This window comes from Pyrgilauda ruficollis, unplaced genomic scaffold (assembly GCF_017590135.1).
Source record: "Pyrgilauda ruficollis isolate IOZ18807 unplaced genomic scaffold, ASM1759013v1 scaffold4, whole genome shotgun sequence".
NCBI lineage: Eukaryota > Metazoa > Chordata > Aves > Passeriformes > Passeridae > Pyrgilauda > Pyrgilauda ruficollis.
The window spans coordinates 22,532,519-22,558,218 of NW_024525489.1; the positions used below are offsets into that span (position 1 = coordinate 22,532,519).

Sequence of the window (25,700 nt, forward strand, 5' to 3'; positions counted from 1 at the left end):
CTCCCTATCCTCATCTGACCTTGGCAATCTCCTACAGAGATCAGTTCATCCACATCCTGTTTGGATGAGGGACAACAGAGCGTCACTGGATTCAACCACAGCCTTCTCCATGGAGAGGTTAGACTGCAGCAACTCCCCTTGCTTCTCCAGGCAGGAAGCACAGAGAGTTACCCAACACAAAATAAAGAGGGAACTAATTCCACCCAATGCCCTTGTTCTTTGAAGTCACATGAGGCAAAGGACTGAATCATAGACACAGGGAATGAAGGACTCTCATAATTATTAAGTGCCATTAAAAATTCCAGTGCAAAACTCATCTGTGCAATTAGGTCAGTATCAATTACCCTGATAGAATGATTCAGGTCTCTCCAGCATTAAACACCAGCTACATACAACAAATATCCTCAAAGAGGGAAAATCCAGAATGGACCAGCTGGGAACAAGCAAAAATAAATCTGGGAAAGGATGTCACACTCTTAACCACCCACACAGAGCAGGAGGTCCACGTTCTCTCCTAAAACACACTCAGAGTATGGAAAAAGCACAGACAAGCAGGAAAAGACCCTCACATGTGCTGGAACTGCCTGGGAAGTGGAATAAGGGACCAGGCCTCATCTGAGATTCAGTGCATTGGGTCTGTGCCAGTTCCTCCCCCAAGACAAAGGCACATACCTCACTTCACTTTCCAGCAGGCAGCTGCAACTCCATCACACAGGATGGCTGAGGCAACACAGAGGAGAGCTGGGAAATATAACAAATTATGGCATAAGCAGATGCTCTTTCAGTGTAGCAAATTGAAGGATGTTGGTTCCAAACTTAGACCAAACGTGAATATTCTTGAAAAGTTTTGAGATGCTGCAATTAGAGGTCCAAACACAACCCCTCCATAATGCCCCTACTTTGGCATTCACTTTCTGGCAGCTCTGAACCCAAATTTTTTACATTTAATATTATTCCACTTATAACTAAAATGGTTCATCTTGCTTTCCTGTGAGGAAAAAAGCACAGGAATTAGAAATTAGAAAGCTGGAGAAGAATAAATGGATAATCAGCATTGAATAAGAACTGCTGTCATGTATCATATGAGGATACACTTCATGGAGGAAACAAAAACCCCGTTCAATGCATATATAACCACTGACTACCTATAAATCTTCAATTTTTCCTGTCATACTTTGTTACTAAAAGATCACCAGGGTATCAGGTTTAAGTTGTATCATTGATGGCTGTACCAGCAACACCCCCTGGGGATGGTCCAGTCCAAAAAGGTACTGAAGATATTCCCAGCGTCCACTCAAATTGTAGCCAGGGAGGAGACAGCTGACTGACAATCTTCTTATTCTTGGAGCACTGGATGCTGGATGTTCACTGGATGCTGGATTTGTTGTACAGCTCTTTTCCAGTGAAGAAAAAACAAAGAAAACAAAGCAAAAAAATCCCCCACAAATTCCTGGCAGATAATTTTGCTGCTTGTCACCAACCCCTGTGGCCTAGAAGCAGCTTCTAATGATTAAAGGCTCTCATGAGCTACCAGAAGTGTTTTGTTCTTCCTCTGAGGGGCTGGAGGGCCGATGGAGCCCTGGGTAGGTCCAGCTCTTCCTTGAGCACACATTAGAACAATCCAGGTTGTATTTTTGTGGAGCAGAGATTTTTTATGGAGAAGAGATGACAGCTCTAAGAACAAATTCCCAGACCAGCTCCAACAAGGAACCTCTCTGAAAACTGAAGGGCAAAAACAAAGCTCACCTCTCTTGAAAGTCATCCAGTTTCCAGGTATCACACAGCATGGCTTATGTTTCAGCTTTCCTGATAGGGATACTCACCATTATCTTCTGCTAAGCATCATTACTGCTGGCACTGTACCAAAGTCATGTAGGACAGGCCTAAGAAAAACAATTCACTTGGCCTCTCTGCCATTTATGTTCTCATAAACAAAGTGGTCAACAAGTAACAAGATGATGAAACTTTTAGGTCTCTTGGGCAGCAGCCAAACCTACATCTAAAGCAGAAGTCTGTTTCTTAACACGTTAGAAAGATTGAAAGGGAAGGAAAATGAGACAATTTCGTTTGGGTTTTTATCTTTAAAAAATTTCTCCCACTTCCCGCTGTGACTAAATAAAATATCCACCAAAGTGAGAGTTCATTTTTTTAGTTCATCTCAGCCTAGTATTTCCTACCCTGGCAAGTTTTAGTAACATCTGTAGTGGGGATTTCTTCTCACCCACTGCTCTCCCCTCCTCATTTGTTTCTCTAAAAGAATTTGTATATGTTTGAATATGGGATGATAAGAAATGCAAACTGTTATGCAGATTTTGGAAAAGAAGAAAATCACAAGGCATCTCTAGGGACATAAACATGCTTCTGTATTCTTCAATATTGCTGAAGAATAATTCAAGTCCCAGTAAAATTTTGCTCTATAGCAGGCTCACAGGTGAACTTTCAGGTCTGATCTGCTAAAGACAGGTGAGAGCCTCCCCACCTGGCCAAGCAGTTCTATAGACTGAGCATAAATCACACAACTATTTCCAGCTCTACCACAACCTAGTGTTACAGGATACCAGGAAAGCAAGAGCACAAAATATTAAAAACCAGAATGATCCTACAGGTAAGAAGACAGTGAAGAAGTGGCTTCAAGGATGATGTTTTGATGTGGCTTGATGGCTGAAGTCACAACTCAAATTCATTGTACAAATGAAAGGTCTGTGTTCTTAAATCTTGTGACTTCCTTTCAGCAGGGCTTTCAAATACTCACCACACACAGGCATTCTGGCTGATCTGCCAGCACAATGTGGATGTAATGTCCCCAAAAAAAGGCAAAATTTGTGCTGTCACGAGACATTGACTTTTCTGGAAGAGGGGGAGTATCAGTGATAGGAGTAGTGGGGAAAAAACATGACACATTTAAGATAAATGAGGAAACACAAATCTTCGCAGAATTCAGCCAAAATTTATCCAGAGGGATGGAGGAAGAGGGGAAAAGGACACAAAAATACAGAAAAAAACATGACACATTTAAGACAAATGAGGAAACACAAATGAATCATCTTTGCAGAATTCAGCCAAAATTTATCCAGAGGGATGGAGGAAGAGGGGAAAAGGACACAAAAATACAGCCACAGCAAATACTAAGCTGCAGCTTTGGTCTTAAAAATCTAACAGGGGATGTCTGGGGATTATTTCTAATCCCTGTAGAAACTCTCTCCACATCTGTCCAGAGCAGTTTTGTTTAAAGAAATTACAATGGCAGTGGCAGTAGAAAAGCCAAGTCCAAAATCAGAAAGTTTACAGCTTGTTTAGCAGCTCAGCAGTTTTCCTCCATTTACTCCCCTGTTTGAAAGAGTTTGAAATCAGGCTCTGATAAAAGTAATTTTGTAAATTTTTTGTAACTTTCTCAGAAAACCTTGAGGTTTACTGGAGGCAAGCACAGTGTCCACCAAGAGATGAGAGAGATGAGGGAACAGAAGGAACAAAAACATGACAAGGCAGGAAAGATGGATTCATTTAGATGGAGAGCTTAGCAGGAAAGACTGGAAATTACATAGGTTGAACATGCAGAGGTAAATCAAGGAGCCCAGAAACTAGGAGACTGATTGGAATTCTCTCCATATAGAATTTGAAATTGTCAAATTTGTCTCAATGCATTTTTGACAGGAAACTCACTGTGCATTCATCTAAAGCGCATAACTCATGTCTGAAGTCTTTAGGCTTGAAAGCAACTTAAAATATATATATATATATAATAACTCATGTCTGAAGTCTTTGGGCTTGAAAGCAACTTAAAAAAAATATATATAACTGCAATAACATGAAAATACAGAAAACTGAGCAAAATTTGAGGTCAGAGATTTGTTCCATACCTACACAGATGTTAACAGAACCTGAAGTGATGACTGACACCCCAAGACCAACTTAAGCCCAGCTTACCTGGTTCAGTCAGGTGTTATTAGACAGGGTACAAATGTTTTCATTGACAAATGGAAATGGACTCTATCTTTTGAAAAGACTGGCCTGCAAAGCCCACAAGGTGCTGCTCAGCCACCCCTCAGCAGAATCCAGCCAGAGCTGTTTAAACACTACTTAGAGCAGGCTGGGCCAATACAAATATAAATTGTGATTAGCAATCAAATACCTGGTCTGAGCACAACAGAAAAACTGATCTGTTCAGTATTTCATCACTCCTGACATTTTGAAAATTTGTTTCCAGAACTGCAGTTTACTTTAATTCTCACTCCCACTCCTGTTCTCACCTTCATCCAGCAAGGAGGGGGACAACAGCTTTAAAAAGTTAGAGGAAGAGAAAGGAGAGAATTTGAAGAGTGTTTGTGCTCGGGCTGATTGACAGACATTGCTCCATTCAGAACCACCTCCATGATTTCTGCTGATGAAAGGGATCCATTAAGCAGCTCTCCCTCCCCTATTTGCTTGCTAAGTTGGTTTCATGACTATTCTGAGAAGGAAATAGTTCAGTGCAGACATGAACTCATTTGGATTGGTGCCCTCAAGCAAACGCAACTCGAGTGGAAATCTTACACATATGAGGTGCAGTAAGGCAGAAGGGAAAGGAGGCCAAATTTCAGGGGGTGAATGCTGACTGTGGGCTAGATCAGAACAGCAGCACCAGATAAGAGCAGGATTGCTCACTTTGCATGACAAAGCCCCAAATTCAGCATTACCTGCATGAGGATCCTTGCTGACTTGCATACCCAATGCAAACCTTCCAGTGAATTCTAATAGTCCTTTCTTGTACTTTCCAGCCAAAACCCTTTTTGAAGTTTGGCTTTCAGTGCTCCCAACATTGAAAAGCAGAAAAGGACTGCCAGGAATTCTCTTATCACCAGCCCTGTCAAGTGCTACATTTCGCTCAAGCCTACATAACAAAACTGGGTAGGGGAGGAAGGGAAGGGATCCAAGTGTAAAATGCAGTAGGGCCAAGGAACCAACTGGCAGAAAACAGGGACTCCATCCTCTGGAAGATAAACCTTATAATTTGTGCATTAATTATAGCTCATTTACCTTCCTTATCCTGTATTTTCTCTTCCCAACTGGATTTTGAAGCAAAGGCCTGAGCCTTTATACAAACAAGCTAATGGATTCTAATGGCTCACCCTGATGCAGCGTTTTTTAATCACAGCAGCACTTCGTTTTCCCTGCTGTATTCAGGGAAGAAAAAAGAACAAAGACTGCATCCACATTCAGCTGTCTCAACCAAACACATCTTCTTTCAGTTTCCAAATTCCATTCCTTCTATTGTAGTCAAATTTTCTCATGCCTTCATCTTATTCGACTCGTTCCCTTTAATTTCAGAAAAAATACAACAGAAATTTAAGTATTTAACAGCATTTAAGAAAAATATAGTAGAATGCAGCAGTTACAGGTTGTTGCACATACTTTTTAAAGACTTTTCACCTTCTGTGTCCCAACTGTTCCCAGATCCCATTCCCATCGTACTTTTGGATGCATTCTGTTCCTTTATCTCTGTTATTTATTTCCCTTACTCTTCACTCCATACACTCCCAGTTACTTCCCAAGATAATTCTTTCTCCGTGGGAGAGAACCAGGCACAGCCACCAGTGCTCCTCCACACCTGGAGTAAACAGAAGTGGTCTGTCAGATTTCTCCCCCAGCACCTTTTGCATTTTTGGCGCCCCAGCATCGCCCCTCAGCCTTGTCCCTGGTGCCCTTTCTCCTGCCCCTTCAGAGGGTGGGGAAATGCTTTCTCACGGCATTTCTCCTCCCCAGGTGCCACTCAGCCTGTTTTTCCTTATTACCAGGTGTGTCCCATGCAAGAGACCTGGTTTTTACCTCACGGTTGCCAGGAAAGGTATAAATTAAATAATTAATGCTGGCACTCCACCAATCACACCCGTTTCACTTAACATCACATGTGCACTCCACCCTATCTTACTCACACGATTTAATTCTTGGGCTCTTTTCCTGTCCCTCTTTTTGCTGCAATCCTCCTGTTTGTGTTTGATCCTCCCATAGACCTCAGCAGTTTGTTCAGTGCTCACTTGTCTCTGCCTCTCTCTACTCTCCCCCAGCACCCTCCTTTTCATCTCAGCCTCACCTTTTCTCTCTCCTCCTTCTTCCTTCCCCCACACCAAGAGTCTCAACACTACATCTCTCCTTGCATCTCTCACCATCAGCATAACTTATTTTCTTTCACCTGGCCCAAATCTTGAGGAAAATCCCATGAATATTTAAAGAAACAGGGTAGGAAGCAACTCATGTAAAACCTGCAGCTCTTTCAGAAAGGTGTCACTTCCCATGAGGAATGACAAAGCACAAGGGTCAAACCTCACAGCACAAAACCAGAGCACAGCATTTTTATCCATGCTGGGGTTAACGTGATCATCTACAGATCAAAGAGGTGGAAGACCAGAACACCTCACCTCCCCCTAGACAAATAAAGCACCCCATCTGTTCCAGGTAAACGAAGAAAAAAGAATGCGGGTCAAAAAGCAAAAAAGAGCTGCTGCTGCCAAGTTGTTTCAATGAAAAATTCAAGTGCCAGCCATTCAATCCACTCCTTGACTCCTTTCAATTGCACCAGCAATGGTATTGTACAGATAATTATTTCTGTACATACTGTTTGTCCTAAGGCACTTAATGTCACCCTTGCTTTCACCAGAGTTGCCCATCTATTCCAGCATCTAATAAATACAGGTACAGCTATGACATTTTCTTGATAGTCTGCTACACAAGCCTACAGAAATGTGTCAAATAAAACCTTTTGTTTCTGAACCTCTGAAATGTAGAGTGCAACTGCTCTACAAGTCAACATGAAGCACTACCAGAAATATTTAAATCACATTTTATTTTTCAAATTCAAAAATAACAATTAGCTTTATTTACCACGTTACACATATCAGATTTAAAATATCATGCTCTATTTAAATATCCGAGTGACAACACTATACAAATAAAATGTTACACAAAATATATTTAAGAAAATGTTTTGGTCTTCAGTCTGAACAATAAATAGACAGGCACTTCTACATATACAAAGAAAAGCGACCACTATTTAGAGTAATTCTTATAAGCAAGATGTGGAAATAGAGAAGGTCTGAGTTTCGAGGACACATGTAACTCTACATGAGGCTTCATGCAAACTTCCAAAGTTGGTTTGGAATTTGAAACTCTTGGGATGTGCACAATTCTGGATTTGCCAGCGCCTTCCAGCAGACCCAAACCGTGCTCTCAAGAAGCAATGTGCAATTTCAGTCATTTCCAGCAAATCAAGCTACCTGATCACATTTAGTGCCCAAACAGAAAACAAGGATTGACCAGAATAGCTTTCCACACAAATAACATGAGCAACAAGTCAGCTTCAGTATGTAGGCTTGAGGCAGGGGCAGCCCTACCTGCCCAGCCCTGAAAAAAACCTCATCTTTTTCCTTACACATTGAGCTCTTAGGGGGCATTTCAAGCAGAATTATGCTTTTTTTGTGAAAAAAAAAAAAAAAAAGCTTCATCTAATAAAAGGGTAAATCCTTCAGACACACATACACTTTGCACAAAGTACTGTAAGTGAAGGGAAAAAAATACTCTTCCAGGGTGCAAAAGAACTGAAAATTGTAAATAAAATTATAAAAAAAACCCCAAAATTTAAAGTCTTGTAACTGTATCATACCTAGAAGTAAAACTACATTCCCCCAGTTTGTGTATTTTCAATTTACAGTGGTTTCCACACACAAACACCACTCAAGGGAAAATTATTTTCCACCATCACAATTGATGAAAGATGCATTGTGGTAGGCAATCCCTGTTTCCAGTACAGCTAACCAGTCACTGACAGCTAGTTATAGCCACAAAGTCTTTTAAAATTAAGACCAATATTGAAACATAATGACCACCAGGACCACCAGTGGAAAAGTCAGGACCGAGTCTTCAAGCCATCCCTTCAAATTTTAGTATTACTCTTGATTTCAGAAGTACAGGAAAAAGTTTACAGCAAAAATTCAACTATTAAACATACCTTCAGTGATCCAAACTTGCAAAGTTTTTTGGACTTAAGACACTTATGCACATTACTTTAACAATTTAAGTGTGGGTCTTGCAAGCGTGTCCAAATCTTAATCATTTCTTGAGGTTTTCTACTATGCACTAACATTAAGTTTGTGTAGGAACAGATATTATTTCTGTATTTCTCTTCGATATCAAATGTTTTGAAACCTTTGTGTTTTTCCGGAGCAAGCCCAAGCTTCTGAAGGCACATTCCAGTATAAACATCATCAATAGGGTAGAGGAGTACCTGGTCAGATGCATTGTTCAGTCTTAGTGCCAGATCACCAGAGTACAGGAACCCCCCGCCTCCTGCGTACGGGGGATACGAACCTTCATAAACGCTTTCTGGGATGTAGTACTTCAATTTTTTCTCTCTGTGAGGTCCAGCATCTTTGATCACATCACCTATAAATAAGTCTTTGGCTTTTTCCTTTGATAAGCTCTTCAAGTAATCCAGGATCTGATTGGTATTCACAAAAACATCATCATCACCCTTAAAAATAAACTGGACATTTGCGCAGCTACTGCTGACCCACTTCAGAAACAGCACTTCTTTCAAAGTCAGATTGAAGAAAGTGTCTCTGTAGTTCCAGAGGAGAATGTCTCGGTGGGTGTCACTCTCAAATTTAATCATGTGTGAAAGGTCAGGAAAATGATCCTCTGGTGGGGTCTGCCCAAGTAAGAAGACCCTTCTGACTATCACATCCCCTGATTCTATTTCCTTGCCCCAGGATTCCCTAATTGCTTGTCTTCTATCAAAATGGGGTATAAGTGACTTAATAGCCAGCAGCAGGAAAGGTTTCTGTTCACACTTGTTTGGCTGATCCATTAGCAATGAGTAATTTCTACACCTCAAATAGAGGAGGAAGTCTTTGAATCTGTCTGGCAAGTTTGCAAAGTCACTAACCTCTGAGTGCACCAAGGGGTCAGGGTCACAGGAACTGAGGGCACTCAGGTTAGAAACCAAGTTCTCTTCCACAGTCATATTGGAAAGCAAGGACAGAATAGGGTTGTACAGCAGCTCAAGCTTCTGTTGCTGTTTGTTCCAATAAGCTTTGTGAGGAGTGTACTTCCTCCAGAATTTGCTACGTGGTATAACAACACGGCCTTTTGCATTCTTGTCTTGGCTGCCGCTCTTGGAGACTTCCACAATCACATAAATAAAAATGTTTACCATCATCAGAATTCCCAGCAGCTTTAATCTTCTGCGTCCAACACTCATTTCTCATATCTAGAAACAAATTTTAAAAAAAGATTTTTAGCTTTCATCACAGCAAGTTCTTGATATCATTAAAAATGCAAACTACTTTCAAATGCAAGTTAGTAGCCCAAAAATCAAGGTTACCTACACCCCCGAAGAAGCAAAAGCTAATCTGTCTCTAACACACACACATATGGTTTGGGGTTTTATCACCAAGCTGGTACAAATGTGAAGTTTCCATTTGCAGCTTAGGAAAGTTACGCAGCTTTTCATGGTGTCTAAATTAGCCAGCAGTTTCTGCTTCTCATTTAGATCCCCTTTAAACACTTGACTGTATAATAATTAGAATGTGAGCCCTCAGCTTGGCAAAGGCAGACTGAGAAACCTTTTTTTTTCCTGCTAGTAAGGTGAGCTGAAGGGTATAGAATAAATTGCTATATGATAAGGTCAGTTATTTTTAAATTAGGTTTCAAGCTTTTATACTTGCACTCTCACACCTTCCAACTACGTAATGGGCAGAGCCAAGTTTTAAAGCACACAATCAGTTTCTGACAATTTCACTTGGCTGTTCCTTGGAAGAAAGGCTAACAAAACTTGCCAGCTGCTGATATTCAGACAGAAGAGAACAAGAACTTGGATTTTTTTCCCCTTCCAACTGGAAAAAAGGAATTCAAACAGTAAATGAAAGTAGAAGTGTAATTATTACTAGGAAGGAAAAAACCTGAAAAGAAATTTAAAAAGGAGAGGTCTCCCACATATGCAAGACTTAGAACAGTATCTGTACATCTTTGTCATACAAAAAGTTCCATGATCCATCTTCAGTTTTTACTAGGGGAGAAAATGGATCAATTCCTCTTTCTTCCACAGCTGACAGAATGCAGGTACAAGGCATACAGTACAAGGAGCAACATGAAAACAGTGTGTTCCTCTAGAGCAGTGCTTACCAAACTAGCCCTGGGGTACATCAATTTACAAGCTCCACAAACAATTCAGAATTAATAAGAAGGTTACAAAGACTATGCTGAAGTCACATACAGAACTCACTGTCAAAGAAATTTTCATGTGCCAGGAATATAAATGATTATGGGAAGATCAGAAAACCTAATGTAATAAAGAATTTGTACTGACTGTTGGAAGCCCAGCTGTGAGCACTGCCTCAGGCCCTGAGGTTACAGAACAACAGCAGACAGGGAGGCAGACTAAGAAGTACACCTTGTACTTGCTGCTGTTTTCTTTTTTTCAGCCACCCCCAGACACCTGAGCTACACTGACCCTTGGTCTCTTATGGTTTCATCACTCTTACTTTATTTTACTCCTCAACAAGTTACACACTAAACTTCCAAAAATTTAGGAAGAAGTACATCTAAATAATCAGCAATCTTTTTTCTCTTATTTGATCCATAACCATTATTAAATCCAAAAGTGGGTGTGTGGGTGTTTTTCTGGAACTGAAATCCAAAGCCACTCCTAGAAAACACGGCCTCTCAGAAAAATGCCTGTGCTTCCTCAAGCACCATCTGCATATTTATCTGTGTATAAGCTCAGGCCAGATCTACTTTATTTCGTATTTTACTTTCAGTCAGCTATGAAGTTTATGTTCTAATTTTAAAGTAATTTTCTTCTGTACTGCAAAGACAAAACCACACTTGTGGTCAGTGCCATCATTTCAGATACAGCTGAACTGTTCAGAAAGCACTGGATTTGGTCACATAGACTTCAAAGAAACTTTATCCTCCTCTTTCACTGCCACTAAAAACAGATAAATACACTGGTTTTCTACATTTATCTTTCACTAGACACAAAAACACTGGAGAAGGAGCAGTGCTGGTTTGTTGTTTTTTTTTTGTTTTTTTTTTTTTTTTTGTGCTGTTCCACAGAGCTCAGCATGAACATCAGGGCTTATCTGCCCTGTCCTCAACAGCACTTCCCACTAAGCAACAAATGAGGTGGTATCTGACCTATGATCCCGGGACCCCAGAGATAACAGGGTGACTGCTCCCTCCTAGGAACAGCCAACAAACACGGGATTGTCAAGAGCTCAAGCAAAGCTTGATTTTTCAGGATATGCAGCACCACACAGCTCATCTGTCACAGCCCCCAGCTTACCAAGCTGAGAGTATTCAACACCTCTAAGGCATCTAGATACTTGACAATGAGACACCATTTGCAAAGATTTTATTTCAAACACTTAACAAAATCCTTCAGCCCACTGTGACTGCAATCCCCTGCAGCAAATGAGACAGGGATCCTGAGCAGAAAAATCCGTATTTACTGTTGGATTTGGTAGAGCTTTTCATCAGAAAAGGTACAAGTCTGGTGAGGTGACAGTGGTTCCATCTCACAAAGCACAGTGAATGGTATCACCACCACAAGCAAATACTCACAGCCTCTATCCTGTTCCAGGCTGTGGATCCACAAGCAGCTGAACCAATTTAATCATCTGATGTAAAAGCCCAAGGTAAAACACCCAACTTTTCCACCTCCTTCGAGTCTGACAGAAGCCATGGCCTTTCACTGTAAATACCTTTCTGAGGGCAGGAGTTAGGCTGTATTTTCTGAGTGGGCCGAGTATCACATCTACATTATCTGACTGCCAAACCCATGACAAGCCCATTTACTTACTGGGGCTGACAAAAGATAAGATAATCCCTATGACCTGCAGGTATCACACCTACCACCCTACTGGTCCAGGACTGAACTACCAGAAATCTGGCAAAGCCAAGCTGCAATTCAGGTATCTAACAGACATCACCACCCTTCTCTCTTTGCAGAGACTGTAACTGGTGCTAGGGCAGACTTGGATGTTCCCATATAACTTCAGTTTAGGGTCTGATATCCCTTACAGCAGCTGTACATGCAGCACCACTTCTGACAGTGCCAGCAACAGCACGTGCAGTAGTGACACTGCTTCTGAAATTAACTGGTTTAGCTACTTAACACATCACAAGCCATATGGAGTCCTTCTAACCCCCTGCGAGATGAATCAGTTGTCTAATAGCTCAGCTCTGTTCAGTGAGTCAAGAGATTTCTGGACTGAGCAACAGCAGTTTTGGAGTGAGATGATGTTGAGAGCCCTGGGCTGTTGTAACGACTCCGTGCTATGTCCAGCTTTAAAGAACTTGAACGCTGTTTATTTTCTAACTGCAAACTGTCAAATCTCTTTTCCCCCCTGAGAATTTTACACAAATCCCCTTTCATATGACAGTAATTAAGAAACCTTAAGAACAGGAGAATATTGAACAGATATCCATGCTGCCCTTCTGCAGAAGCCCGTCTCACACAGCGGTTACCACTGGAAACAGTCAAGGTTTTCTGTGTTCTCCAACCAAGACAGCCTGAAACAATGTTCCAGCTGCAGGAAAGTAACCACGATAGCAACATGCTACTCAAAGCATGAACAACTGCACTGAAATTCAGAGCAGCTGATGTTTGTTTTAACATTACTTTTAATTTTTTTGCATATACTTGCTTTTAGACACCTTTGAGCATATTATTTAGCTTTGGAGAAATTCTAATCTTCTAGTATTTTAATACCAAAGGACACCAGTGAAACTCAGGCATGGAATTTCAAAATCCGAGTAAATATAGCAAGACTAGGGGAAGGATGTGCATATGTTTTCCTAAAACACAGCCCAAGGCATAAAGAACTAAAAAGGGTTTGAATAAAGGCCAAAGTAACTTCACATTCTGTCTCCCACTAGTTATCTTCAGCACATTTTTGCTCAAAAATCCCTCAAAAGCAACACCAAAAAAAAAAAAAAAAAAAAAACAACAACCCCACCAAAACCCCACACACACATCCAAGAGAACCAATGGTAGTGAGGCATTTGTCTAGTAGTGCTCCTCAGATTTTCTGTAATAAGGTTTTAGAGGGCCAGACTTGCATTTGAGCAATGTTTACTTATGTAATTGAACCTAGTCTCACTTTGTCCAACCATTTTTTCAATCTCTCTATATTTTCAACTTCAGTGAATTATCCTGGTTCCTCAATTTTTCCCCACACCAAGAACTTGTAATGACTCGCTATTCTATTACCACACAAGAGAGGAACCCTCAGAAAACACTAATTATTAATTAAAAATATATGACATCACTTTCTCTAGATACATTTGCCATACAAGCTACATGAAGAACTCTCATCAGTCAGCCTTCTATCTCGTCATTTTTGATACAAAAGTAACAAGCACAAAAAGAAATAATTTAGTACTTTCATTCAGTATTTTAAAAATTAAGTGGAGGGTTTTTTTTTTGGGAGTTCTATATCAGTGTAAGCCTCATACCAAAGCAGTGTGTTCTGCACAAAGACCATGAAGTCATCGTGCACCCCACACAAGGGATGGCTCTGGAGTGCAAGAGCAAAGCAAGACTCCACTTGCAGGCTCTCTGACCTCACCCAAGTCACAACCACAACCGAGCAGAGGAAACATGCTCCAGCAGGGCTCCTCTCCAGCACCAGCCACAAGTGACCACATTCCTGCAGCGGGCCTCCCCGAGCCGAGCCTGCCTTCATTAGGTGAGAGCATCATCCACAATCCTGCCAGCAGACGCTCGCTGAAGCCAGCTGCTGCAGGAGCAGTGCAGACAGCCCCTGCAGCCATCTGTGGCATCTGTGAGCACTACCTTTAAATCACTCTCACTGCTACCACCTGCACGGCAGGAGGGTTTTGTTGTCTGGAGTCTTGCTTCTCCAAGCAATCAGATAACTCACGTTGCTCAGAGCAGTCACATTCCGGTGAAACTCCAGAAGTTACCTTGTCAAAAGCTGCCACAAACCGGTGGGGAAATCCCTACTGCATTCAAGCTTGTGAAAGCTTCATAAGAACCCCAAACTCCCTCTCTCTAATACCTACTTGATTGTGCCTCACACTACTGATGTCAGCTTTCAACTGTGCTATTAAAAGACTAAACAGTTATTTCTTTTACTGCTGAATGCTAAGTTCTGAGGAGCAGAATTCCAGAATCTTTACAGTAACTTTTACTATGTTTCCTGCCACCATCTGGTCTAATTTCAGGTCTTCCCCTACCTCTAGTTCCTTTCAGCAGAAAAGAGAAGCTACCAGAACATTGCCTTTTAAGTTGTGCTATTTAAAATAACATCTATGAAACAGAAGTTTTGTTGACTTTATATTGGTGCTTAGAAATACTGCAGCAACACCCACAGAGCCTGCACCGAGTTATCTTTGCATCAAGTTATTCAGCAGTAAAAACTTACTTTAAACTTCCTTAAAACCACCCTATGTGAAATTCCTGCTTGACAGAACACTTAAGAGAAGGAAGAGATACCATCGGCTCACCACTGTCTCTAACTGAATATTTCCAACCCCAAACCAAACTGCTGAAACCCCCAAACCTTCAACCAGAGTAACCTATTTTTTCAGCCATTTTTAAATAAGTCAGCTACCAGTAAATCATCAGATTATCCCAATCCTGTCTGTATTTTAAGTTATTTGCAGGTGTCTCTCACAAAAGCTCTGAGTTTGATTGAGAAAATATTTAAATATGGTGCACCTACTGAATTCACTGCAAGTTAGGCCTAAATATTTTCCTTTAACCTGTTAAAATTAAATCCTTGGATTGGCTGAAAGAATGTTCAGTTGCATATTTGAATTCTTATGTTTCTATAGAAGATCAAGGCATATGCAAGAAAAGGCCATTATGAAAAATATTCTGTAAACTCAGTCCGGGGTTTAATGGATGTTCCAATTTTTCTACTGGTATAGACTACTTGAGTTTGGTCATGGTTTTCCACAGGCATGAACAGGCAACGTAGCTGCAATGTACACCACACCTCCATAAGTCAATTTAAACAATGGCAGCGTCTCGATAAATTAGTGCATCATGCTAACATTACCATTCTGCACTGCCATGCCTGCAGCCACACTAGACAGCTATGAAGGTGTTCCAACTGCTCATGAAAAAAAAAAACAAACAAAACAAAACAAACCCAAACCAACAAAAAACATAAAGTGAAAAAGGTTTGGTTTCTTTGTTTAACAGTAAAAATAGTTTGGGTTGTTGGTCTTGGGTTTTCTTTTTTTTCCAGTAATTGAGATTTCACACTGACAACCAAGTGTAAGATCTCAACTCACTATAAAAATTAATATTAAAGTTGAATGTGCCTGCGGTAGCAGACGTGACCTGTTTTTCCCAATTCGTTAATGCAGAAAATTCCCATGTCATTCTAAGGTCAGTTCAAGCTTGAGAATGATGACATTGTAAATTTGTTAGGAAAACCTGGAGCTGCCAGCTTCTGATTTAAGAAGAATTTCAGTTTTCACTTGACAGGCATCAGCTTGAACAAACAGTAAATTATAAAGAATCAAGAGAAGGGGTTTAACCAAGTGTCAGCAGAGAAATATTTCTTGGAACAAAATTAATTGTCATTCATCACATCAATTAGAAGTTGGGAAGCACAGTTCCACGGCAGTTTAAAACAGTTTCAGTCATAGCTGACTCATTCCTGTAATTTATTCCTTCCCCTGCATAAGCTGCACAGTCCCATCTACCTTTGCACTGATTTGATAGTGGTGAATCATTTCAGTTAGCTGGAGGACGATAAAGAGCCGACAACAAAGCAGCAATTAGCTTTCAGCCAGCCCCCATCACCCGACGATGTGCTGCACAAACGCCAGGAATGGTGCAGGAGAAGAGGGAAGGCTCGCAAAGCCCAGGCCACAGCAGAGCCCACCTGTCACCAGCCTCAGCTTTCATGTAGCAGCACACTGCTGCTGCTGCTTCCCACCTTCATCCAGAGCTCCCTCGGGCAGGGCCAGACACAACCAGCGCTGCTCCACCAGAGGCACAAAGAGTTCGGGCCACCTATTCCTGTACAGGGTACACCCCGGGCCCGAATGTCTCTGGCACTCTCTATACCCAGGTGAGGGGGCAGTGGCGGGCCCAGCATGACCCACCCACGTCTGCTGTTTGCTGTGGGGTTCCTTCCAGCTGCACCTTATCTGCCCATAGTTACTAGAAAGCCAAGGAAGTAGATAAGGAAGCACTTTCCTGCCAGACACTTTGTGCTTGGATCAATGCTAGTTCTGGTGATAAAGAATGGATATAACACACTGCAAATATGACTGCTGCTTTCAGCGGGCATTTAAAGAGAGAAAGTCTGCAGGACAGACACTCTCTTCTTACTTTTGTGCTGTAGTTGAAATACAACTCATGATTTAGAAAACCTACGCAAAATGCAGATAACCATAATTTCCACAAACAAAGACAACTCATCTGCTCCTGATCGCTTCCAGTTTTATCTTAAAACCAGTAATTAATCCTGCCTTAACTATATTCCAACCACCTTTATGTCTGCACAGAGAGCAATCATTATTTAGTCAACTAACAAAACCATCCTTCAAGCACCATACCTCAGGCCATCAAAATTCTACCTCTGCTTTGTCTTCTTGCCCACCTTAGACATAAAACGCACTTCTAAAAACTATGTTTCAAAAACAAGAACAGTGTAACTTGGAACACCTCATGAAGTCAACACCTATCCTTGGTTACCACTGTTACCACTTTTGGGTTAAAAATAAACGCTGGTTTTCAATTTGACTTCCCCAAGCTGCTGCCTTTGTGTGATGGGATACAGAACTGGGAGGGTAAAATTCCCAGCCATATTCCCTGCCAGTGCTATGTGGTTACTCAGAAGTCAATTCAAACCAAATTCATACTGAGAATATTCGTGTCAGAATTCTGGGATCTGCCTTTGAACCTACAGTACTGAGCTAAACACACGTTGAAGAATGCAAAACCTACATTTTAAAATGCAAATACATGAAAAATACTTTTGCCTTCAAGTGGTTTTGTTTCAGGTGTAATTAACATTTACAGGAAAAGTTCTTCATCTTTCTGAATAATTCATTTAAAGTTCAGAAAAATCAGTGGAGTTGTAAGCAGAGAAGTTCACTGTCCTCCTTCAAAGCTGTAAAACCTAAGATACAGATCTCGTTCCAGCCTACCAAGTTTATGGAAAAGGAAACAATTTCTCCAGCAGCTTTAGGCAGCTAAAGACGCATATAAGTATCAGGAGGATTTTGTAAAGGATCTTCAAGGCGGCTAGGCAGCTAACTCCCGGTTTTGTTAACAGCAGATAAGCATCTAAACCGATTAGAAACTTCTAAATCCGAGTAGCACCTCCTGTACCTGTCACCTGCACACCAGTGAGCATCCACAAAGCTTGAGAGTGGTTTGAGTAATCAACTGAAGGCTGATCTGCATGGGGTTTAATTGTTTTTATTCAAAAGCAGATCAACAATAAGTTTGCAACAACAATTGCCATCCCAAAGACAGCTTCCCATTAGCAGTTTCTAACTTTCAAATACCAGATTAAAAAATATAATTGCTCAAGTAAGACAAACCAGCACTACATTCAGGATACAGGGCATTCAGCAGCAGCTCTCCTTAAATTCAGTTAAAAGAATTCCATCCTTTCCCAGGCCATGAATTCCCATATTTGCGTGTGTTACATTATGTATAACCCTGAAGACAATCAAACAGAAAAGGTTATTTCTCAACTCGCTTAGTTCCTCACTTCAGTTCATGACCCAGCTGCACAAACAGCTACACCAGCACAAGGGGGGGAGCACAGACACCGCTTCAGCCTCCGAACTGCCCCGGGATGCAGCAGGATGCTCCCGGCAGCAAACGCGGGCAGGAGCCTGCGCATCCCACAGCACGCACACCTCGGTGGGGCACACAAACCTTCAACCACACCGCAAACTCTCCTGTAAATCCCATACCAATACGCAGGTTGTCTGCCGGCTCATAAACCACTGAGCCTCGGGGAATTACCCTTTTATGGGAAAATTAGTCATTCCCAGCCACAAGTCAAGATTTCTTGCTCATTTGATCCAGATAGCTGGCTTACAATTGAAGGGATTTGGTCAATTCACTCTCAAGACTAGCTCTTCTGAGCGTGCTTAAGATGAAGCAGCTGCTAAATTTCAGAAGTTATTTACAAAGACGAACAAAACTGTCTCCAAATTAAATGCTTTTCAATTGTTACTGTTGTATTTCTCCCAAACAACAAAGCTTTCTTAACCAACTGCTGATGGAAACTGTTTAATCAATTCTCCCATGAAAACTCTCAGCACCGCACCCATCACACACAGGGATTCTTTTCCTTACTTAAATGCTAATTGCCTCTCACGAGGCACCAATTCAATCATTCTTCTGCACAGTTCATCACGAGACAGTTTAATGATCCAGCCTTTTCACTGGGTTTTACACGATCTGGAAACTGGGGGAGGTTTATACTGAGGCACTTTTGAAATCCTAAAAGGCTCAAGGAAATCAGTGAGGAAGATACAGGCGAAGAGCAGGATCGAGTCCCAGGAACCTGTCAGTGCTTCCTATGTAAAAGCAAAATGTGACTGGACAGGTCTGACATTTATTCCACACTTTTGGTCGGTGACGTCTTCACTCTATGCTAAAACGACAGGAAGAGCCTGTATTTCATTATACCATCATCATCATCATCTTTTCTTTCTTTGTTGCTGTTTTTTAAGCACATGGAGGGTGCTTGCTTACATAAAGGGAAACAACAGTGAACGGATAAAAAAATCTAAATATATCTCTGTGACATAAATATATGTCAGAACACATTAGGAATTTTTGTGAACCGCACTCACAGGCACAAATTCTTCTCCAAACCACATGAAGCACTGTCCCGTGCAGGGCCAGGAGTTGGACTCCAATGATCCCTGTGGGGATCCCTGTTCCAACTATGATTCCATAATAAGCACTCACATGAACACAGCCCATGACACACCAGAAACATCAAACACTAACCCCATGACTGCACATGCACCCAACCACCCATCCTTCTTTCTAAATTAACTGTTAACATTCTGGTTAAAAATGTATTAGGGACTAATACTGCATATATCTGGAAAAAAAAAATAAAGTTTGAATTTAAAAAGTAAATTCATGCCTATTTGCTTCAAAATTACTGCTGTATTTCTACCACAGAGTAATAGAAAATGTAATAAGGAGATATATTAAGAAAAAAATCCCAAACCAACAACCTGTGAATGGGACAAAGACGGTTTCAAGCTTTTGGAAGGCAATCAATCCTAATGGCCTTCAAGAAACATTAACATGAACACCAGAAGTTAAAATTCTCATTATTTTGACGAAATATATGTTTTTCCTATATTCTGTGCTTTTTACAGAAAACGTCTTGCCATAATAAGTTCACTCTTGCCAATATCTTCCATCCACCCTGCCTTTGGCCTATTCTTGACAAGTTGGAGAATTACACACTTTAAGCTCTACCAACCAGAAACCTTCCAGCCTCTACTATGCAGACTGCAAATTCTTCAAAAAGAAGCAATTTACGGTTTTATTACTGCAGGAAATGTAACCAAATCCACTAAAAGACAAAGATCTGGAATGTCAACCTGGTGCATTTCCCACAGAGCTGCTTTAGTCACTTGGCAGCACAAGTCTGACAGCACACAGGAAAAGTCCACCAAGTAACCAGCTCTGAGAAGTTTCGCAACCTGCCTGAAGTCAAGATTTTGCAAGATCATCTGACACATTTGTCAAAAACTCAGTGATCTGTGGAGAAAGAACAAGTTACCAAAGAGCTTGGTTGAGGATTTGAATTGATACTGCTCAATATTTTCCCTGTCCCCTGGTTAATTTGGAGCAATATGACCATACAGGTTTTGGTCAAGTGCATGGATCAGTGACAAGCCAGCGCTGCCTCCTGGCTGCTGTGATCCTGACAATATTGGCTGTGGTAGGAGACACGATCACATCCTATGTTTCAAACATGATCAGCACTGACACAGCCTTTTGTCACCACCATTTTTCCCTCCTTCAAGTGGATTTACACAGCCAACAGAAAAATCACTGTCAGAGCTGTATCCACTGTGAATACAGCTGCACCAGGTGGCAGTAAAATGACAATTCCTCAGAGTCTCAGCACTCACAAGTCGCCATGGAGCAGCACTCCTCTTAAAGACTTGGTTCTCCAAGGAATCTCTGCCAGGGTAGGCAAGAACTTGAAGACTCATATCCTCCTTTCCCCCCCCACCATATACTCTGTGACTTATTCATACAGACAATTGCCCAGATTTGCCAGCACAGAATGACACCACTTTATCCACTCTCATTTCTCATCAAACACTGCTTTCTCTCTGAGCAAACACCACTGCTCCACTGATCTCCTCAGCAGCATCTTCATTGCCCAGAAGTATTTAAAAAAATTCAGGATCAGCTTCCAGGCAATAATAATAATTTTTCTGACTACCAGTGACACTGTGTTCGTTAGGAACAATCTCTGGGGAGATTAGTGAGCTTTACCTATTATGAAACAGGGCATCAGACAGCCAGCTAGCACTCCCAGCCATCTAAAGCATGACCTTCAAAAACAAGTCCTTTCAGCAGTGCTACCTTGCTGCATTTTCCTCATCGTGGGGAAAAGAAAGGAGCACAAATACAAGCAAAACCCCTATACAAGTAACAAGGCGACAGAATTACTTTAATACATTCTATTTTTTTATGCTCTATCCATAGGTTCCCTACAGCCATACAGGTCAATACTGCACAACATCTCCTGGAGAAAGTCACACGTCCAAAGCAAGCAGCAAAACCAGGGTTTCTTTTAACCCAAAATATTTTGACTCCATCTGACAATACTATATTTTTAGGTACAAGACAAAGATTCTGTATTTCAATCCATCTCCACAGCAGTATTGGTTTTTTAAAGACATCTATCTTCTCGAATTGTTTACAGCCCCAGGAAGAAGGAAAAAAAAAAAAATAACCCAACTCAAACCATTACAAATTAAATCTGCCGAATGAGAAAAGCCGATTCTCCGTTTCGTTTCCTCCACGCATTTCGTAACAATTCAGCGCTCATTCAACTCCTCCGGTGGATTATCAGGCATCACGGCCGGTTCCCCCCCGGCGGCAGGGCAGCCTCTGCCAGCAGCCTGGGCTCTCCAGCCGAACCGAAGCGAAGCGAAGCCCGATCGTGCCAGCCAGCCGAGTGTCATCTGCCGCCCCCGCCCCACCCTCCGCACACGCCCGCGGTGACAGCACCCGAGCCTGCCGCCAAAGCGGAACTGCAAGAAGAACACGAAACGGCTTTGAGCAGCTTGGGAAGAGAACTGGATGCGGGGCTGTCTCTCTCTTTGAGACGGTGAGCAATAATTTACCAGAAATTTCCTCAAAGGACAACGCTATAATCATGTTTCCTCAGTAACTCGCAGATGACATGTCCAGCATGTAATTTTGTGCACGCATCTTTCCACGGCCAGACTAAACTTCTTCTGTGCCCAAACCGAATCTTTCTGTCCAAAATATATTAAAATTAAAAAAAAAAAAAAAAAAAAAAAAAAAAAAGGAGGGAGGAGGGAAGGAGAAAACCCCAGAAAACCCCACAAGGAAAAAGAAAACAACAACCAAACCACGTAAGCTCTTATTTTGCATAGTTAAAACTAACCATGAGTATTTAATAATCAACCCCAATAGGACTGAGCATTTTGGGAAGTCGGATTAAAGGGTTACTCAACTAACTTTCACCACAAATTTTTGCAGGATGACTAATGAGTCGCGAGCTGCAGTTTAGCCACAATCCCTGCGAGTAACCTGAAGTCCCCTCCTGACGGGGCACAGGATGTGTCAGGAAGTTTGACGGAAAAAGCATCACCTCGTGAAGGAGCACATATATTCAGGCGAACTCCAGCAAAAATACCACTTTCTCCCCTTTCAGGTCCACCACAGCCCATACTTCAGTGCCACTGCTTCAGCACTACACTGTCTAGAATCCCGACGCGGATGTTAATAATTAACCTGCTGGGTCGCAGCGGGCTAATGAGGTGAGCCCAGGAGCGCTGCGAGTGTCCCCGCTCCGCCACCGCCGCCCTGTGTCCCTCCCCTCCAGCCAAGGAGCGGACTGCAGCGGCTCCCGGCACTGCCGCAGCCCCACGGCTCGGGCTTTCTCCGGAAAAACCTCACGGCTCCGGCAGCACCGAACGCCGCCTCCCCACGGTTAAATGAACAAACTAAAATAAAATCTAAAAAAAAATTAAAAAAAAAAAAATAAAAAGCGAGGACAAACATACGGTGGGCTGAGCTGGCCTGACTTTCATCCCTGCCCAGCAGACTGCGCCTCTCTCCGCCGTGCTCCCGCCGCTCTGGCTGCAACATGTGCCGGCTGCCCGCGCTGCCGGGACTCCGCGCCCGCGTGCTGCGACCCCACCCTGCCGCCGCCTGTCACCTCCCAGCCGGGGAAGGGAAAAGCCCAGCCCTAAAACACCCCCGGCTTTACGTCTCCGGCCGTTCGCCCCCCGCGCCGCCAGCTCACAGCGGTCACCACGCAAACAAGCGAGAGGCGACGGGGAAGGAAAACCTCAAACGGGGCTTTTCCACCCCCCGTCCCCCTCAGCCGCTCCGGCAGCGCCGATCCCCGCCGGCCCGCGGAGGCAGCGCCGGCGGGGGCGGCAGCCGAGCCCCCCCGCCCGTACCTTGCCAGGTTGCCGCGGGGCTCCGCCGGGGTTCTTGCTGCCGCCGCCTCCGCATCCACCATGCTTTGTCCGGCCGAGGGCTGCCCTCGCCGCGGGCTCCCACCCGCCCGGCCCCGGCCTGCCGCCCCACCACGGCCCTCGCGGCTCCGCGCTGCCGCCCCGCTCCGCCGGCCCCCGCAGCAGGCGGGGATCCTGCACCTGAGGGCGATGCCGGGGCGGCGCCGAGGCGGCCGCGGAAGGGCTCGTCCCCCGTCCCCGCGGGACGGCGCGCACCCCGCCGCTGGGTCCTCAGGGCCGGCCGCGCCTGAGGTGCGCGCCTGCGGCGGCGGGCGGAGCGGAGCGGAGCGGGGCCGCGGCGAGGAGGCGGAGGTTGGCGGAGCCGCGCCCCTGAGGAGACCGCGCGGGCGGGCGGCCTGGTGCGGTCCGGCCCCGGCAGGACACGGTGCTCTCCCGCCGGCCCCGGCCCCGCCTCCGAGCCCCGGCTGTAGAACCGGGAGGTATTTACCGCAGAAAAGGTGTTCGCGCTGTTGGAGGAGCGAGGGGAAGCGGGTAGACAGCGCCGCGTTGCCGCTGTCCGCCTTCCAGCCGGCCCAGGTGCTGCTCCCTCCCTGTGGGCACGGCCCCACACCGGGCACCCTCATGGCGGTGGCCCCGGTGGCACCTGGCTCCTGAGGGCTGGTGACACCTGGCTCCTGAGCCCCGGTGGCACCTGGCTCCTGAGCCCCGGTGGCACCTGGCTCCTGAGTCCCGGTGACACCTGGCTCCTGAGGGCTGGTGACACCTGGCTCCTGAGCCCCGGTGGCACCTGGCTCCTGAGCCAGCTCTGGTGTGCTGGCAGCGGGCGCTGTGTCCCTCTGTGTGCACCGCGGGTCGCCGGCCATTCCCTTAGGACAGTTTTCCCTCGTGTTTTTTTTCCACACGGCCTCAAGCAAAAGGGGAAAACCGCGCAGCACTGCGGAGAAATGCCGTGCCACATCACTTTTTAATGTTTCTTCTTTGAAAGAAACATTGTTCCTTGCACCTGGCTCGGCTTTTTTGGAAGTCTCCAAAGCTTTTGTTAACGGATCCAGGAGGGAGAAGCAAAGGGGTCTTTCGAGCTGTCAAGGCTTCCCTTAGTAAAGAAGTTCGTGAGAATTTCTGATTTTGGAAATTCGCCTTCCAGTGATATTAAATCGTGCATGACTCATTCATTAGTAACCTCTTTTCTTGTTGTTGTTTGCTTACTTGGTTGGTTGATGAGCCTACCAATGCTAGCCAGACATCCCCGTGGAAACAAACCAAAGGAAACTCTCAGGAACCCAGGATGCTTACTGGAATAAAACATAGAAACATGTGCTGCTGCAGCAAAGAGGGCACATCTTGTCGTGGACAGATCAATAGCAACCAGCAGACAGATTTACAGCTCCCACGGACTGTGAACCTCTCAGCTTTTTGTCCTACACTGGATGAAAGCGAACACATGCCATTTGTTCCTATTTTTAGCACCTGCATTCTCAATCCAGTATAAGGAGAGGCCCGACCAAAGGAATTGTCTCAATGTCACCTGGCGCAATCACTTAAAAATTGTTTTCATTGCAAAGGGAGGGGTAAGTATGTCCCTGTGATCCATGAAAACACAGGTTATTCACTTCCATTTTACAGCACTCATTTCCACCAGAATTCAACAGCTGGTGTGCATAGCCCTAAAGACAACCAGTTTGGGAAACAGCGTCAGTACCCACTGCACATCCCCAGGTCCCCATACTCTGTGTGTTAAATATGGCATGCCAATGGGAAACCTGCTGCAAGTCTCTTGGAGCTGCTCTAAAATCTTCACTCGGGAGTCTGGAAGAAAAATCCCCATTCACAGTGCATTGGTAGAGACGTTGCACATTTTATCCCTCTTCAAATATTTATATATGTACTTCACGTTTGAGTAAAGCTGTCCTTTTCATCAGAGCAGGAAGATTACAGCAAAGGGAGGAATTACCCTAAATTGGCAAACATCATTGTCTATTAAGTAACACAAGGCTTTGAAAGGAGAATTGAGTGTCTGGCAGCCAGGAGCTTGGCTCCACTGCACAGGAGATTTCATAATGGTATGTTTTGAGATCAACTGTAAAAAAAAAAAAAAGAAAACAAAATCACCTAGAGCAGTGTATCCCATGACACTGGGTGCTAAGGAGCCTGGAAAAACACGTTGAAGCTAAAAGGGTTGGTCAGTGCTGAAATGGTCTGCTGCCTTTTGGGGAAAGACATTTTCCCTCCTCCCAGTCTCACACCCAGGCCCTGCCTGCTCCTCTGTAATCAGAACTGGTCACGGGGCTGCCTTTGGAGACCTTCACGGGGGGAGGTGTTTTAATCCAAATGTATTCCTTGATCCACTCAGCAGCCAGGCCTCAACAGTTGTCTGAAAGCAGGAAAATACCTAGAACCAGCACTGGCATTGCCCACAGCAATGCCTGACTGGGATGCCCCTGCTGTGCTCAGAGCAGCTGTGCCCTAAAAACCCCAGGGGAGGTGAGGTGGGGGCTCATTTTGCAGCCCTGCTCTCCCAAGCAGGCCACTCAACCTTCCCTGGATCCAAATCCATGCATCACACCAGGCAAAGTAAGTCCTAAGCCCCAGAGTGTTTCTTACCTGGTGCTGCCAATTTACAGGTCCCGGGTGGGGCAGGACAGCAGGGACCACATCTCAGCACAGATGTGCAACCTCTCCTGCATGGCTGCTTGTCCTGGGGTGAAACCAAGGGAGGCCTGGAAAATGTGTGGTTTAAAGTTGTTGTGCAGTTTGCTTCCATGGAAGAAGAAGCAGGGTTTTCATGTTTCAGGTCTGTATAGCCAAGTTTTGTGATAGACACAGCAGTAAATCATTGTGCCTTTTTTTTTCCCTCCTGAGAAAGAGAGCAAATCCTTTTGACGGCAGCAGCTTTAATTTGGTCTGAATCTGGAATAACATTTTTGCCTGTGTATTCAAAAGCACCACCTTCACTCAGCATCATGATGCAAATGATGAGATGCAGTGTACAGCCC

General features: G+C 43.8%; 1 protein-coding gene across 3 annotated transcripts; it reads right to left on the reverse strand.

The window, feature by feature from the left end:
• Positions 1-6,800: 6,800 nt before the first annotated feature.
• On the reverse strand, positions 6,801-23,046 carry B3GNT2 (UDP-GlcNAc:betaGal beta-1,3-N-acetylglucosaminyltransferase 2). 3 transcript variants are annotated; one of them, XM_041477267.1, is made up of 3 exons: positions 22,690-23,046; positions 22,288-22,472; positions 6,801-9,238 (listed from the first exon to the last, which is right to left on the reverse strand). In XM_041477267.1, the coding sequence occupies exon 3, from the start codon at positions 9,227-9,229 to the stop codon at positions 8,036-8,038; it is 1,194 nt and encodes a 397-aa protein (XP_041333201.1). In that variant the 5' UTR covers positions 9,230-9,238; positions 22,288-22,472; positions 22,690-23,046; the 3' UTR covers positions 6,801-8,035. The 3 variants fall into 3 exon arrangements, 2 of the variants coding, with proteins under 2 accessions (XP_041333201.1, XP_041333200.1); XM_041477266.1 differs by lacking the exon at positions 22,288-22,472; XR_005955953.1 differs by lacking the exons at positions 6,801-9,238; positions 22,288-22,472 and adding an exon at positions 21,275-21,513.
• Positions 23,047-25,700: the final 2,654 nt, after the last annotated feature.